A 17,696-nucleotide genomic window follows, 5' to 3' on the forward strand; every position below is an offset into this window, starting at 1 on the left:
CATTGGAGTCAACACACTCAAGGCTGCTGCTAGTCTCCCTAAAGGGGCGTGGCCGAGCAGAAGCCTAGTGACATCATACAGGAAGCTGAGTCTTTCTGGGTTTATAAACCATCTTTGGCATCAGACAGGTGAGGGGGCGGAGCTTCACCGAACAGGAAGCAGATGTCACTCACTGTTGAAGGAGGAGGAGACCCTGAACTCTGTGTGTGTGTGTGTGTGTGTGTGTGTGTGTGTGTGTGTGTGTGTGTGTGTGTGTGTGTGTGTGTGTGTGTGTGTGATGCTCACTGGCCAGATTGCGGTAGCTGGAGGTAATCCTCTCTCTCTCTCTCTGAATATAGGACACAGCCTCTGTTTAACCCTCGCTCGGCCAGATAAAACAATACACAGCGCAGATAAACAGAGCGTGTGTGTGTGTGTGTGTGTGTGTGTGTGTCTGTTATATAAATATAATCGCAGGGAATGTATAATAACATTTAAAAAAATACATTGCCCACCATTATATAACGATAATAATAATAATGAATCTATAATGTTCTGCTAATGTAATAAAAAATAACAAAAAACAATGTGCTAATAGAAAGATAGATAGATACTTTAATAATCCTTATAGTAGTTACAGCAGCAGCGTTCACATGTCATTAAAAAGATAAACAAACAGCTCTATCTAGAGAGTTCCAGACCTGAATATAAAATTAATCTAACTCCCAATAAACTAATAAACCTACAAGTAGAAATGCAGATGCAATACATATAAATAAATATAAAAATCAGAGGTAAAAGACTAAAACTAGCCTATTTAATTATTATTTAAAACAACAAGTTCTATTTTAAAAGGGAAGTAAAGTGCTGGAGTATTTGCACATTTCACATTAGACTGAGTTATTGCACATTGAAGAGTTTTATGGCAGCAGGAGGAAAGACTTCCTGTAATGTAATGTAATATTATAGAATATGATAGTTAAATTAATATAAATACAAATAAATATCCCATAGTTCAGTTGTTCTTATGATGTTACGAGTTAATTGGTTCATATATTATAATAATCAATATGATTAATAACCATATAATAAATAATGAGCTCTCTGATCCAAACCATAAAGAATCATAAAGCGTAAATGTAAAAGGGGACAAATATATCAGAATCTCTTATCTGTGTTATTGATCGATCAGTTCAGGTGAATAGAAACACGAAGCTGCACGAGTTTCTACCTGAAGCATCGACCTCGAGCTGCACAGAACGACGAGGAGGAGGAGGAGGAGGAGGAGGGTTTGTTGCCATGGTAACCTGTCGTTCTTCATTCATACAGACCCGTGTGCTGCAGAGAGAGGGAGGGAGGGAGGGAGGGGGGAGGAGGGGGGAGCGAGGGAGGAAGTGCTGATGAGGCAGAAAAAGAGGGAAAGAAAGTAGAGACAGAAAAAAGAAAAAAGAAAAAAGATGATGATGATGATGATGAAGGAAGACGGGAGGAAACAGGAGGAGGCGGGAGGGAGGGGGGGGGGGTGAAGGGAGGGGGGTGAGTTCACAGGAAGGGGAGGGGAGGGGGGGAGGAAGAAGAAGAGGAAGAGGAGTTCAGTGGAGTGTAAAATGAGGAGAGTAAAGGGAGGAGATGTGAGTGTTGAGTCATGACTCAGGTTTAGGCCACGCCCCCTCAGGTCTCTCAAGCTGCAGCACCGGAGGCAACAGTTCTAGGACTGCAGTTTCAGGACCGTTTGATTTACGTCGCAGCGCCCCCAACGTTTGGAAAGTTGCTGCGTTACTATGGAAACGGTCACCGCTCCGGATCCGATTATTTGAAATGTATATTCCAAGTTCACATTTTGAGTTTGAGTGGTTAGGTTGGGTTGATTAAGTTTAGTAAAAAGACCAGTAGAGTGTAGACAGGCCAGATCAGTTTGAGTGAGAAGTGTAATTGTGCCATATTAGGTTTAGGCAATGAAGAAAGGAGCGGATTACCGTAATTTTAGTAAAAAGACCAGTAGAGTGTAGAACAGAGAGAGTCCAATGACTGTCCAGAAAGTAGTTCGGAGCACGTTTGAGGTGATTTGTAGTCGATAAATCGGACGGCAGTAACTTCAGACGAGATTTGGTAAAAAAAAAAAGAAACAGCAGGTAACGGCAGTCTCCACTTGGTAGGAAGCGCTGTGACGTAAATCGAACGGTCCTTAAACTGCGGTCCTTAAACTGCGGTTACTCTTCACCCTACTCCCAGAACTTGGGTCCCGACCGACTCAGTAGTTCTGGACCTGGAGACTGAGCTGTGGTCACATGGGCGGTGACGCTCAGTGTAGTGGAAGTGCTCCTCCTCTTCTCTCAACCAGGTTCTGTAATGGTTCTGTAAAGGTGCGTTCACACCATGTAACAACTGAATGGTCCAGGTTTCATTTTTAAACAAGTATTACGTCGCTATCCTCTTCCGTTCCGGAAATAGACGCAAAAGAGTCCGACTATACCCCCGACCCCAACGCTAGACTGCGCTCTAACATGCAATTTATTTTATCCTAAACCAATGAGCAGATTGCCTACTTGGGTACTCTGGTACCCGGATAACCGTGCACATCCCTCGTGGTAACCGCTTTAAAAGATGCTAAATGGACTCACCGATACTTCCTGAGCCACTCAGTTGTGCTAACGGATGCTAATGTGCTAACAGCTCTGGCCCGTCCTCTAGTCTCTGGTTCTGGTCTCTACAGACTCCTCCTCTGAGTCTCTCTGGTGTTTCCTCGTCTCTTCTCACCTGGAGCGAGCCGGTGGTCTGCGCCTAAACCCAACCAATGGCTTCACTTACTTTTTGCTTTTCCCCCCCTTTTTTACACCTGTACATGTCAGTTTTACTAAACCTAACCAGTCGGGAGTTCTCAATTATTTTTGGTGAGGTTCTACGTCACTTCCTGCAGCTCATGTAGGCTACGCCATCTAGCCACAACCCTGGTCCGGGTGGCGTCGTGTCCCTGTCGTCACGGTGACTGTTTCCTGTTTCCCCCCCGTGTGCTGCAGGTGGGCCAGTCCCGCTGGTGGGAGCAGGAGATTCCCATGGAGGGAAGCATCCAGAAGGGGGAGCTGCTGACCTACAACCTGACGGAGCTCATCAAGCCCGAGTCCTACCTGGTCCGCCTCACGCCCATCACACGCTACGGGGAGGGGGACGCCACCGAGCGCATCATCACGTACAGCGGTAAGGTCACACGTCTTCTCTTGTCTATGGATGTTCTCATTCATCCAGGTTCTTTTCTGGGCAAATTGAATCGTAGGCAACTGGACTTGTATTTGTCTGGGTCCAACTAGTGCGGAAGTGAGACTTGTTGTGTACAAACTGATGAAGCCCCTTGGATAAGAGGCGAAGTCCAGTTGCCTACGATTCACTTTGCCCAGAAAACATCTTCTCTTTGTTGCCTTCATCTTCTGCAAAACGCTGCTGCTTGTCCCCCACCGAGTAGCCATGGTGTAATGCTGCGTTCGATTGCACTCAGAACTCAGAAAGATCCGACCTCCGAATCGGAAAAATGCAATAGAACGGCCGTTGAAGTCGGAACTCCGACTCGGGAACTCGGGTAGGATCCAAGCAGCACCAAGTCGGTCGGAATTACGTCACAGCAATATGGCGTCGCACACCGCGAGAGGTATTTATTTATTTAGGCTATTTATTTTCCAATCTAGACATTTAAGCAAGGGAGAAGTTATGGAAAAGGGAATATAGCCTAGTTCCACGCGTAGCTACTGCAGCAAGAGTTGAATCTGCACGGCTCGCTACGACGCATGCAGGATTCCCCTCGCTGCTGCGTTCAAGACTGTGTGTTGCAGAAGTGGCGTTTCTCTTTCTTTCTGTTCTTCCCCAGCAGTAGCTACTCGATGCTCGAAAGACATCAGCTTACTGTGGCCGGCCATGTTTGAGGTTGCAATGAAACGCATTTACCTCGGAAGTCGGAATTTCCGACCCGGATCTTTCCCAGTTCTGAATGCAATTGAACGCAGCATAACTCTGGTTTGCCTGCATCAATTTCAGTTGCATTTTTTGCTCCAACCAACACTGGGTGACCATCAGGACAACGATTTAGGGGTCAAAAATGACCGGAATTCTCCTTAAACTGTCCGTAATCCTGGTAGAGCTTTGAGGTCGACCAATCAACTTTTATTTGAAGTGTCCAGGTCTAAATAAAAACACTGTGGTGACCGAGTCTTTTCCGTTGCTGCTCCCAGACTCTGGAATAAACTCCCCGCTGAGATGAGTCTTATTTCTGACCTGGGCCTCTTCAAATCTAGGCTAAAAACTGACTTATTTAGGATGAGTTTTAATACCCAGTAGTATGATGGCACGTTTATCTTATTTGATTTTGGTGTATTTTATTGCTTTCACTGTTCTTTTATTGTTTTTACTTATTATTCTCTTCATTTATTACCTGCTATAAAGCACTTTGACACATCGAAAGGATTGTTGTAAAGGGCTGTATAATAAATAAAGTACATTTACATTTACATGTGTGGTATGAAAAGGTGCAGGTGGTGTTAGGGTGAGCGTTCAACCTGTCACACTTTGTTTCTAACGCTTCATGGTCTGTCCCGTCCAATCAGTGAAGAGCGTCAGAGGGGGCGTGGCCTTCATCGCTTCCTGTTGTTTGAGTAACAGGAGTTTGGTCACATTTAACTGTTAATGTGACAGTTTTGTTCTATTTAATCATGAATCTGATGTAGCCTACTGCTGACTCTGTGTGTGTGTCTCTGTGTGTGTGTGTGTGTGTGTGTGTGTGTGTGTGTCTCTCTCTGTGTGTGTGTGTGTGTGTGTGTGTGTGTGTGTGTGTGTGTGTGTGTGTGTGTGTGTCTCTCTCTGTGTGTGTGTGTGTGTGTGTGTGTGTCTCAGCCTCTTGTCTTCACACTGTCCCAGATCTGTAGTGCTAACTCAACACTAGTGCTGATAACACACTGTGACATTACACACCACACCTCCGCTGCCTCAGGCGTACACACACACACACACACACACACACACACACACACACACACACAGAAACACACACACACAGAGAAACACACACATTAGTTTTCATGTATTTCAGAGAAAATGAACTTGCCGACAGAAAATCCCTCAGAGTCGTGTCGACTGTTTAACTAGAGCTAAATAATGTACAAACAGAGCTGCAGGAATGTTCCTTTAAAATAATACAGTGTGTGTGTGTGTGTGTGTGTGTGTTGATGCTGTAGGCCGTGGTCTCACACACACACAGCTGTAAAAGGTCACGTTGTCGTCGGTACTTTAACATTATGAGGTTGTGAACATGTTTCCTCCTTCACATAATGATGTCAATAAACTGAATGTGAAAAGTCTCACATTAAAGGTTTTACTGTAAAGATCAGAGTGTGTGTGTGTTAAATGTCACACTGGATCATTATTATCTTATTATTTATATTTACCGTAAAATTTAAATTCTCCACTAAAAGCCTCAGAGTCTCAAACAGACCCCGTTCTCCAGTCCTAGACCGGGTCTGGCTCCACGTTGGAGCAAATCAAATCTGGTCTCAGTTATTTTGAGACTAGATTTTATTTTCTACAAGTTCTTGTGAATGATCAAAACCTCTCAAAGCCCCACGATCGCCTGTTTGAGCCCTTTCTAAGCTGCTTCAGTCCTGCTGCAGTTCTCAACGGGCCTGAACATTAAAGAAGTAGTTCACCAAAAAATGAAATCCAGTCATTATTGCCTCCCCCTCATGCTAATGAATACTCTGGAGTAGTTTTTTATTCCTCAAAGTGCATCTGGAGACCCGGGAGGCCGGTTCCTATGTCTATCCTTTGTGTCGGGCCCTATTACTCTCATATAAAGTTTTGGTTGGACTTAGGGCTGTTCGATTAATCGATTTAAAATCATAATCGCGATTATTTGGAATTGTAAAAATCGATTTTTTGAAATCGTAAAAATTGATTTTTTTACTCTATCTAGGGTAATTACGGTATAAGCCCCTGTTCGTGAATCTGGGCTGCACTGAATTATGGTAATGACTGCTGCCTCCTTCCTCCCATCACGCTCTCCCACTGCTTCTCCCCACACACTGGAAACAAGCATGTCGGCATTTTGCTAAAACCAGCGAGGATTTCGTTGCCAAAAAGACCAACGGCCCTTTTCCACTACACTGTTACAGCTCTCACGGTCCATTAGGTCCATTTAAAAAGACACAAACAGCACACAACATAGTTTGTCATTTAACAAAATAATCGTAATCGGAAATCGATTTTTCAGAGAAGAAAATTTTGATTTTATTTTTGGGCAAAATCGAACAGCCCTAGTTGGACTATGAACCGGCCTCCCGGGTCTCCAGATGCACTTTGAGGAATAAAAAACTACTCTGGAGTATTAGTAGTTAGTATGTATCATCAGCATGAGGGAGAGATGGACCTGTGGGTGTTGAAGCTCAGACCGGGTGCAGCCGGACTCACCAGCGTGAACTCTTGGCCGTACGGTTAAAGAAAAAGAGTCTGACCCGACCTGAGTGATAAAATGTTTTCAACCTAAACCCGGTGCGTCTGGTCCATTGAGAACTCTGATTGGTCCAAGGAAAGAGGCTGAGCCTATATACAGTCACACATTTATTTATTAGAAGTTGAATGTGTTCTGGTTAAACTAGTAAACGATGCAGCTCTGGATCGACTCTTTCCTTCTGTTCTGACTCTGTTAAACAGGAACAACAGAACCAGTGGAGAGGAGTTTATTACTCTTTGCTGAGCAGAAGATTTGTTCTAAATTAAATAAAAGCCCGTCTGTCCCGTAGAGACGCGCTTGTCTCTGATATTAATCGGGTCAGTTCAGCAGCTGAAGAAAATAAAAGCCTGAGCTGCTATTGGAGAGTTTACTGTATTTGCGGTTAATTAATTATAATGAAAAGAGAATAATAAATAACTGTGGCAGAGTGAGAAGTTCAACATCTCCCTCTGAGGTTTGATGGAAGTGAAGTATCAGCAGCATGAAATGTGAATCAATAGTAAAGTGAATCACTTAATGACATCATCACAGGTACCTGTAATGACATCATCACAGGTACCTGTATGGATAAACAGCTGAGGTGTTCCACAGGGTTCATGTCTAGGACCACATCCGTTCACCAGATTTATACATTTCATTTGGTTTCCAGCTGTTTCACATCATCTCACCTGTCTCACCTGGTTTTTGTGTGGAGCTGCAACTTTGCTGTAGTCGTTGTTTTCCATATATGGTCGTGTCGCTGACCGACCAATCAGAGCTCAGCCTGGAACAAAACAAAACGTTTGGTTGTTCTTTGTTAGCTGTGGATGAATGTCCTGTTGAACTGAGCTCTTCTTCTTTTTTCTTCCTTTTGTCCCTTCACAGCTCCCGTCAACCTACACCTCAGTGAGTACACACACAAACACACACTTTGCCTTTTAATTAAATTGTTGAATGTTCGTTGTTGTCTGTTGTTAAAGGGATAGTTCAACATTTAGTCAAATTGGCCAATTGCCATAATCCCTATAGTCATAGCAATAGGTTCGTTACCTTTATTTGTCGGTGCAAGCTATTTTTAGAACGGCGGAGCAGAGCTGTAAGCTGCTCAGAGCTACACTACGGAGGCTCATTATGGGATTTCTTGGTTTCCCTCATCAAACTCATCAAATACACAATCCAACAACTCCACAACGCTCTGGTGGACAAGTTGTGATCTGCACATTCACCACACTATGAGATAATAACACAACGTTACCACACAGAGTTGTTTTAGAGGGAAATTCATGCACAACCACTGATGGTCGTTGCCTTCAGGGACAGTTTTTCATCAACAGTCTCTGTATTTCCCTCTAAAACAACTCTGTGTGGTAACGTTGTGTTATTATCTCATAGCGTGGTGAATGTGCAGATCACAACTTGTCCACCAGAGCGTTGTGGAGTTGTTGGATTGTGTATTTGATGAGTTTGATGAGGAAAACCAAGAAATCCCATAATGAGCCTCCGTAGCGTAGCTCTGAGCAGCTCACGGCTCTGCTCCGCCGTTCTAAAAATAGCTTGCACCGACAATTAAAGGTAACGAACCTACTGCTATTCAGATTCAGATTCAGATTCAGCTTTATTTGTCCTTTGCAAGGAAACTTGTTTTCACCCCCGTACGCCACACACAACCTCAAGATACATAAATACATACATTACATTACCCACCCATACACATTAAACAGGAACACACATTTAGCGACGCAATCTATTTAGTTCTGTTATAGCAGAGGGGACGAAGCTTCGGCTGAACTTGACCCTCTTCCAGGTCAGGGACCTGTACCGGCGGCCAGATGGAAGCAGCACAAAGTACGGGTTTAGGGGGTGACTGGGGTCCTGGGTGATGGTGAGTGCTCTGCGTGTTATGGCTATGGTGTTGAGGTCAGAGAGGATGGGGGTGGGGAGGCCAATGATTTTGGCAGCTCTGTGAGTGATTTGTGTCAGTCTTTTTGTGTTGGGGGATGACAACATGTTGAAGAAACAGGAGGAGCAGTAGAGGAGGATGGGCTGAATTATGCTCTTGTACAGTAACAGTAGGAGGTGGGGGGCCACTGAGAGAGCTCTCAGTTTCCTGATGGCAGAGAGTCTTTGTTGGCTGCGTTTATGGATGTCGTGGATGTGTGATTCAAAGGTGAGTTTATTGTCTATAATGAGTCCCAGGTATCTGAAAGTATCTACTATGCTATGACTATAGGGATTATGGCAATGGGCCAATTTGATTAAATGTTGAACTATCCCTTTAAGTGTGTGTTACTTAGTTTAGAATATATCAGTGTGTGTTAGCATTTCTTAGTTTCTTTTGTTAGTTTTCTTTTCAGTCAGATTAATGTTGTCGTCCTGTGTGTGTGTGTGTGTGTGTGTGTGTGTTCAGGGGAGTTCCAGTGTGGCTTCGAGGACGAGGCGTTGTGTTTGTTCTCTCAGGACAAAACCGACGAGTTCGACTGGACACGTCACAGCGCCGCCACACGAGACACCAAATACACCCCCAACACCGGGCCGAGCTCGGACCACACGGGCTCCAAGCAGGGTACACACACACACACACACACACACACACACACACACACACACACACACACACACACACTCAGACACACACAGACACGGTAAAAGCACTTCCTGTGGTCAGACTGTCACAATAAAAGCACTTCCTGTGCAGAGTAAAGTCTCCACTGCAAAAACTCAAAATCTTTCCAAGAATATTTGTCTTATTTCTAGTCAAAACTACTCCACTACTCCTCTATGGCCGAGAGGAGTCCAACGCAGAAGTTTGGTTGAAATTGGGCCAGTGGTTTTATAGAAAATGACAGAGGCTATTTTTTGAACATTTGCAAGCCCTGCGGGAAATCAAATTTCTTCAGATTTCTTCAAATTTCTCCAAATTCGAATATGTCATCTGGAGGACCGAGGGGAGTCCAACGCAGAAGTTTGGTTGAAATCGGGCCGGTGGTTTTGGAGAAAATGGAGGAAATGACCGAGGCCATTTTCGAACATTTGTAAGTAAATTTGGTTTTTGGTATAAAAAAAAAAACATTTTCTCCAAAACCACTGGCCCGATTTCAACCAAACTTCTGCCTTGGACTCCACGAGGCTCCACTTAAAATAAGACTCATCACCTAAAACTTAACTTGTTTTTAGGTCATTTTCACTTGTTTCAAACTAATTTTCTCTTGAAATAAATACAAAAATCTGCCAGTGAAAGTAAGTTTTTTGTGCTTGTAATAAGGAAGAAAAACTTGCTCCACTATCAGATTTTTCTACTTATTTCAAGTGAAAATCTGCTTGAAAGAAGTAAAAAGTGTCTAAAAACAAGCTGCTTTTTAATGTGAGGAGTCTTATTTTAAGTAGAATGAGATTTGTTTTGACTAGAAATAAGACAAATATTCTTGGTAAGATTTTGAGTGTTTGCAGTGTGAAGCCTTGACTCTGCATCAGAGGTGTCTGCATCAACACCACCTCACACACACAGCAGCTCCGAGTGTGTGTGTGTGTGTGTGTGTGTGTGTGTGTGTGTGTGTGTGTGTGAAGGGCGGGAGTTGCCATGGAGACGTGAGATGTGAAACAGCCACACGGGCAAAATAAAAATAAAAAAAAGCAGCGTGAGTCACGAGCTGTCGTCTCCGAGGACAACAGGCAGCACGAGGAAGTAATAATGAAATGTGATTGGCTGTCAACACGGGGGCCGTCAGACCCCGCCCCCAGGAGGACGGGGGGGGGGGGGGGGGCATCAGACCCCGCCCCCAGGGGGAGGAGGGAGGAGGAGGCGGGGGGAGGAAACAGGAAGTGAGGAGGTGCGTCACATCTGGACAGGGGACAACAGGCTGAGAGTAGTAGGAACATCTGGGTCAGTCGATCAGTCAACGTTGGATAAATGAAGGATTAACTCACAGAGAGAGAGAGATCAACGCTAATCTGACTCAACTATACAGATACTACTCTTCCTCATCTTCCTCTCCTCCTTCTTCTCTTCCTTTATCTTCCTCCTCCTCCTCTTCTTACTTCATCTTCCTCCTCCTCCTCTTCCTTCTCATCTTCCTCCTCCTCCTTCTCCTCTTCCTCCATCTTCCTCCTCCTTCTCCTCTTCCTCCTCCTCCTCTTCCTCCTCTTCTTCGTTCATCTTCCTCCTCCTTCTCCTCTTCCCTCCTCCTCTTCTTCTTCCTCTTTCTCCTTCTCCTTCTCTTCTTACTCCTTCTCCTCTTTCTTTCCTGCTCCTCCTCCTCTTCCTTCTTCTTCCTCCTCCTCTTACTCCTTCTCCTCCTCCTCCTCCTTCTTTTCCTTCATCTTTTCTTCTCCTCTTTCTCCTCTTCTTCCTTCATCTTCCCCCTCCTCCTCCCCCCTTGAATATGTTAATTCATTCTATTTTATTTTATGTTATTTAAATTCTTAATTCTATTTTTATCCCTTTAAACTATTTTTGGTTCCTTTATGTTTGCACCTGACGACCAGTTCCTCCTGTTGGAAACGGACCGTTAGGCTGCTGCTGGTTATAAAACACTTCTGATTCTCATTCTCTTCCTCCTCCTCTTCCTCCTTCTCTTCCTCCTCTTCTTCCTTCATCTTTCTTCTCCTCTTCCCCACACAGAAAAAACCTATAGGTTTTAATATAGGTTTGAATATGTGACATACATAAAATTGTCCGTTTTCATATATACGCATATATGCTAATATATACAGTATGGTGCATATGCTGCATGCACAGATAAATTGCATATAGGTTTCATATATGCGCATATATCCTCATGTGGTGAATTTACTTTGGGATTAATAAAGTATCTATCTATCTATCTATCTATCTATCTATCTATCTATCTATCTATCTATCTATCTATCTATCTATCTATCTATCTATCTATCTATCTATCTATCTATCTATCTATCTATGAGGATATACGTATAGGATATACATATATGCGCATATATGAAACCTATATGCAGTTTATCTGTGCATATATGCACCATATATATTAGCATATATGCGTATATATGAAAACGCCCAATTTTATTTATGTCACATATATTAAAACCTATAGGTTTTTTCCGCGTGGGTCCTCCTCTTCATTCATCTTTCTTTTTTCCTGCTTCCTCCTCCTCTCCTCTTCTTCCTTCATCTTCCTCCTCTCCCCCTTTCTCCTCCTCCTCTTCCTTCATCTTTCTCCTCTCCCCCTTTCTGCTCCTCCTCTTCCTTCATCTTTCTTCTCCTCCTCCTCCTCTTCCTTCATCTTTCTTCTCCTCCTCCTTCTCTTCCTCATCTTTCTCCTCTTCTTCCTCCTCCTCCTTCTCTTCCTCCTCTTCTTCCTTCATCTTCCTCCCCCTCCTTCTCTTTTTCCTCCTCCTCTTCTTCCTCCTCCTCCTTCTCTTCCTCCTCTTCTTCCTCCTCCTCCTTCTCTTCCTCCTCTTCTTCCTTCATCTTCCTCCCCCTCCTTCTCCTTTTCCTCCTCCTCTTCTTCCTTCATCTTCCTCCTCTTCTTCTTCCTCCTCTTCCTCCTTCTCCTCCTCCTCTTCTTCCTTCATCTTCCTCCTCTTCTTCTTCCTCCTCTTCCTTCACCTTCCTCTTCTTCCTCCCTAGTACTGTAACAGGAAATCAGATCCTGATCAGTTCCTGTCCAATAACGCTCTTATTCTGAAATGAACAGGAAGTTCTTTTACTGTGACAGTGTAGCTCCAGTAACAGCTGAGTGTGACCTCTGACCTCTGACCTCTGACCTCTGACCTCTGACCTGTGACCTCTGACCCGTCAGGTTTCTACATGTACATCGAGACGTCGAGGCCGCGGCTGCAGGGAGACAAAGCTCGGCTGCTGTCTCCCACCTTCAACATGAACACCAAGACCTCCTCTTCCTCCTCTTCCTCCTCCTCCTCCTCCTCCTCCTCCTCCTCCTCCTCCTCCTCCTCCTCCTCCTCCTCCTCCGTCAGCAGCCCCACCTACTGCTTCGCCTTCTTCTACCACATGTATGGGAAACACATCGGTGAGTAGTCTGGGGCCGTTGACTCGCTGTTTTGACAGGCCTTTCCGTCAAAATAAAAGCACCGAGCTAATAAAATAAAATGCGGTGAAACTCTTTAAAGGACAATTCCAGGCGAATTCAACTCTGGGGTGTATTTTCATATCATTTTAGGTCTAAAAGAATGAATCTGAAGATTTTCAGTTTAATGTCTCCTGTTTTGCGGTAGTTGTGTCTGTCCCCGCATCGCCACGGCAGCAATGAATGGGAGTGGATGTAAGTTCTGCTGTTTAGGCTGTTTCCAGCCCTCAAAGCCACAGACAGCGTCAGATGGCGACTCAAACATGCACCGAGAAGTTTATTTACTTCAACAAGCCGACATGTTTGTAAAACTAGATCTAATTCAAAGTCTCCCGGAGTCTCGCGCGAGACCCAGTTGCCGTGCGCGGTGTGTTCAGGTGCAGTGGGAAAAGCTACCGTTTGTGTCATAAACACAGGAATATCAACTCTTTACTTGCTTCAAGTGTACATTTTTTTCCACAGACAGCGTCAAGTGGAGACTCAAACATGCGCCGAGAAGTTTTTTTTACTTAAAGCAAGTAAAGAGTTGATATTCCTGTGTTTATGACACAAGCGGGAGCTTCCCACTGCACCTGAACACACCGCGCACGGCAACTGGGTCTCGCGCGAGACTCTGGGAGACTTTGAATTAGATCTAGTTTTACAAACATGTCGGCTTGTTGAAGTAAATAAACTTCTCGGTGCATGTTTGAGTCTCCATCTGACGCTGTCTGTGGAAAAAAAATGCGGCTTTGAGGGCTGGAAACAGCCTAAACAGCAGAACTTACATCCACTCCCATTCATTGCTGCCGTGGCGATGCAGGGACAGACGCAACTACCGCAAAACAGGAGACATTAAACTGAAAATCTTCAGATTCATTCTTTTAGACCTAAAATGGTATGAAAATACACCCCCGAGTTGAATTCGCCTGGAATTGTCCTTTAATTTAAGGAATATAATTGACAAGAAAGTCCCCGAGCCGTTAAGTTAACATTTTGCTTTTATTGTATTACAAGTTAATGTCTATTTTATAAGTTCAATCAGGATAGACCAATTACGACGAGAGAGCCAGGTTTGAAGATGAAGATGAAATTACATTTATTGTGAACAAAATAAACTTTGGTGCTTAGACCACGGGGTGTAGACCAGCCGAGTAAACTGATCTGGGGATGAGAAGCTGCATCTGAAGTACCGTATTTCCTCTAATAGTAGCCGGTATCTATTTAATAGCCGGGTCTGTTATAATGGCCGGGGGCGTGGTTTACACGAACAAATAAAGGCCGGCCCCAAATACAGGCCGGGTCAATGGGAAAAAAACAAACAAACAGAAAAAACCTGAATTTCAGTCACTGTGGATGCACTGGTCTCAGGCGGCCAAACACGGATGCAGTAACCCACAAGTGCCAGCAGATGGCAGTAGCTAGATCTGAAGTGCCACATGAACCCACGCTTCAAGGAAACAGTCACTGACAACTCGACCGAAGAGAGCTTTAGCAGCATGGCGTGTCACTACCCGATTTGCGACGCTACCCGATCTGTGACAAAACTGGTCACTTGTGCTCCAGCGTTTATTAGCCTAATCCTGTCCAGCTGATCGCTGCTGTTGCGGTACCTGCTACAGTAATGTGTAAAAAAATATAATTAATTGTAGGCAGAATGAAAACTGAGCACGGTAACTGTCAAATTTGAGCACCAGCATGAAACAGAGGAAGAAATAATAGCCTCTCTCAAATATAAGCCGGTCTCCAATACAGGCCGGTTCCCCTGGGCAGCTAAAGTAAATAAAGGCCTCGGCCTCTATTAGAGGAAATACGGTAGTTATATCCTCCCGGGCCGAGAGACTGGTGGTGGTGGGAAGCTTGAAGTCGCCTGATGAGGGAACTTCTCGGTTGAAGATCCAGATTTAGACCGTCTGTATCTTGATGGAGGTGGAGGTGGGCTGAGAGTTTTGCAGGAATGACGGCTGGATGACAGGAGAGAGAGAGAGAGAACTTTAAAATTTGACGCTAATGACTGATTGGTGGAAGAGAAAGACGATGGCAGACTGTGATTGGTTGAATTATGAGAATAAGGGTGGAGCTAGAGGATAGCGGTAAAACAGGGAAAGGGCTTTGAGGCGTGCTTAAGGAGATAGTCTTCCTGTCTGAACTTTCGCTTATAGCTTCATTTTTATGTTGGTGAACACTTTTATTTTGGTGAATTTGGTGATTTCGGTTTCCGCTACAGACGGGAACCAGAATGCAGAAGAAATTTGGAGTAAATAGACACCAGGCTCTTGGCTTGTCTGAAGAGCCTGGTGATGCGAGGCTACTAGGTGAGGCAGCGCTAGGCCCCGCCCCCTCGCCCCCAGCCCCGCCCCCTCAGGTAGAGCAGCAGCGTTAACCGGCTCCTCTGTCCGTCCCGTAGGAGCGCTCAACGTGTTCCTGCGCCAGAAGGCTCAGACGGTGACGGACACCTCGGTCTGGAGTCTGATTGGTAACCAAGGAGACCGCTGGAGACAAGCCAAGGTCAACATCCACCCGACCACAGCCTTCCAGGTAAGTCTACTATACTGTTCTCATCATGCAGGACATGATTCAACAGCAAGCCAAACTCTAGTAAGTGCCAGAGTCAGGAGTCATCTTCGTAATACTCTTTAATAAGATGCCTTAGCTGCACTCACACAGAATTAAACTGTAGAAAAACACCAAAAGACAGTACATCAACAACTTAAATTTACAGAGCTGTTCAACAAACAGTGTAGCTACCTGCTAGCTAACTGCTATGCTACATATGCTAAATTATGATTTTTAAATACTTCGTGTTACATGAATTTCTGAAGTAAACATATAAAATTATAACGATGCACTTGCACTTTATACACAACAATAATCAATTTACAGACGATGCGTTCACAAGCGAAAAGAAGAAGATGGCAGCAGATGAAGCGCGCCCGATCCTTAGCTTGCCCGAGAAACAAAATGGCTGCTCACCATAAGTCACATGACATAAATTAAAAGGACAGACTATTTCCTGCTTAGAACAAATCCACTGCTAGGGGGCGCCAAACACTACAAGAAATCAAACTTAGAGCCTGAGGCAGGACATCTACTCTTGTTTGTCTGCTAAGACCACATGTCCTAATGGGTCTTGAATAGGGATGGGAATTGATAAGAATTTAGCGATTCCGATTCCATTATTGATATTGCTTATCGATTCGATTCCTTATCGATTCTCTTATCAATTCTCATTGGGTGAGGGAATAAAACAGAAATGGGCTCCACGCAGACACCTCACTAACTTTATTTTGTTAGAACAAAAAGTGACATGTGGACATAAACACTAAGCACCCTCATTTATAATGATGATTGAATTATAACATAACGTCATTAATCTCTCGTTCAGTCCGGTAGAATAACGGGTCTTTGTGGGCGATGCTGTCACATCACTCAACCCCCACACTTCAGCTTCTGCCTCAACGCTGTGTTTGCTTCGTTCTGACCCCAACACAGCGTGTGTTGTTTGGTTTAGAAACTCGCACATTTGCGAAAAAAAAAAAAAAAAAAGCGGAATCGTTAAGCTAACACGCACACGATCCCAAGAATTGATCCAAGTTGGAACCAGTTCCGAAGAGGAACCGGTTTTCGATTCCCATCCCTAGTGTTGAATTACTATTGTTGTACAAGTGGATGTTAGGAAATTAAAAATAAAAATATAAGGAAGAAAGCCATCCAGGAGGCGTTTGGAACAGCAGGTTATTGATTTGTCTGGTGGAATATTGACGAACCTGAGAAGTTGTAATAAATCTGTGTGTGTGTGTGTGTGTGTGTGTGTGTCTCTCAGGTGGTGATGGAGGGGGTCCGAGGCGCCGGCATCGAGGGAGACATCGCCATCGATGACGTCACCATCGAGGAGGGCGAGTGTAAAGACCCGCCCCCCAACAGTGAGCGCTCCTGTCCATCACCTGAGTCCCACTCTGGTATTAACCCCCGATTAACTCTCTCTCTCTCTCTGTTTCTCTCTCAGATCTAAGGTCTCTCGCTCCGCCCTCGTCGCCCCATATATGGCAGCTGTGTGTCACTCTGAGTCTGGCTCTGATTGGTCGGCAGAGGTGACCCCTCCCCCCGCTCCTCCTGTACGCGACGCGATACCATCACCTTTAACTCCTCCCCCTCCCCCTCCCCTCCCCTCCTTCCCTCCCCCAGCTACCAAAGATTGTCTCAGAGCTGCAGAGATGCATGATGGGAAGTCAGGATTGTTTACGTTGTAGGAAACGGTGTGTTAGCGTAGCTTAGCATAGAGACCTGAGAGTGACAGGTAGAATATGAACCATCCAGGTCTCTGACGTCACCACGGTCCAGGAGCTCAATGGTTAAATCTGATCGGACTTTGGATCATGAAACGGATCAAATCTTGAAAACGTGTTGTTTCAAAACTCAATTCAATTCAAACTGGTCAAATAAACCACATTTATAATGTAATAGCTATATTCATTTATATTTTGCACCTGATTTTTAAACCATTATAGTGATAAAGTAAACTAACTTTTGATTATTCCACAAATTAAGAACGTTCGCCAACTACTGGATAATGAAATGAAATTTGAAATTTTTAGATTTGAATTTGGAAATGTGATGCTTTAGTTTGATTTTTGATCAAACTAAAGCATTTTTGATTTTGAGTGTGTGGCGTTCCTCTGTTTCTGTCTTCAGTTTTGTCCATCGCCAGCACCTCCACAACCCACGGTGTGCGTTGCTTCTCATCTGAACGAAACACACGGGAAAATATTCACACTGGATTTAACTAATGTAGCTACTGTAGCCTGTATTTTCTTTTCTTTTTTATTTAAACAGCCAGACCTTATCTGGTCTGGCTGTTTAAATAAATAAGACATTTAAGAGACAAAAAATAGCACAGAAGTAGCCTTCAGTATTATGCAGTCCCATTTACAACTCTCATTATCTGGATCTAGATAGTTTCTATCTGGATCAGACCGATCTAATCCATCTGAGCTTTGAACAACCGGGATAAAAGTAAAGACGGATTATTGATCCTGGATGGAAAAACAAGAGATTTCAAAATCCCATAACTTTGATCCAGATTAGGACTTTTTGAACAACTGGGCCCTGGTTGGTCGGTGCTCCTGGTTGTCATGGCGACAGTCGGGAAGTTTATTTTGAAATCTCCTGGGTTGGGTTGTGTTCTCACCTGGACGGTTTAGTTGTTGTTCAGG

At 44.2% G+C, this 17,696-nt stretch overlaps 1 protein-coding gene across 1 annotated transcript in view; it reads left to right on the forward strand.

Annotated features, from left to right (window-relative positions):
* The window catches only part of mdga2a (MAM domain containing glycosylphosphatidylinositol anchor 2a), a 68,825-nt gene extending 52,131 nt beyond the window's left edge, over positions 1–16,694 (forward strand). Inside the window, exons 11-17 of the mRNA XM_085767628.1 lie at positions 2,997–3,174; positions 7,331–7,351; positions 8,853–9,008; positions 12,220–12,447; positions 14,891–15,021; positions 16,307–16,406; positions 16,490–16,694. Of these exons, the coding sequence (XP_085623754.1) occupies positions 2,997–3,174; positions 7,331–7,351; positions 8,853–9,008; positions 12,220–12,447; positions 14,891–15,021; positions 16,307–16,406; positions 16,490–16,578 (903 nt within the window). The 3' untranslated portion in view covers positions 16,579–16,694. The remainder of the gene's footprint in view (positions 1–2,996; positions 3,175–7,330; positions 7,352–8,852; positions 9,009–12,219; positions 12,448–14,890; positions 15,022–16,306; positions 16,407–16,489) is intronic.
* Positions 16,695–17,696: the final 1,002 nt, after the last annotated feature.

Source organism: Trachurus japonicus, chromosome 22 (genome assembly GCF_045865225.1).
Source record: "Trachurus japonicus isolate A0001 chromosome 22, Traja_1.0".
Classification (NCBI taxonomy): domain Eukaryota; kingdom Metazoa; phylum Chordata; class Actinopteri; order Carangiformes; family Carangidae; genus Trachurus; species Trachurus japonicus.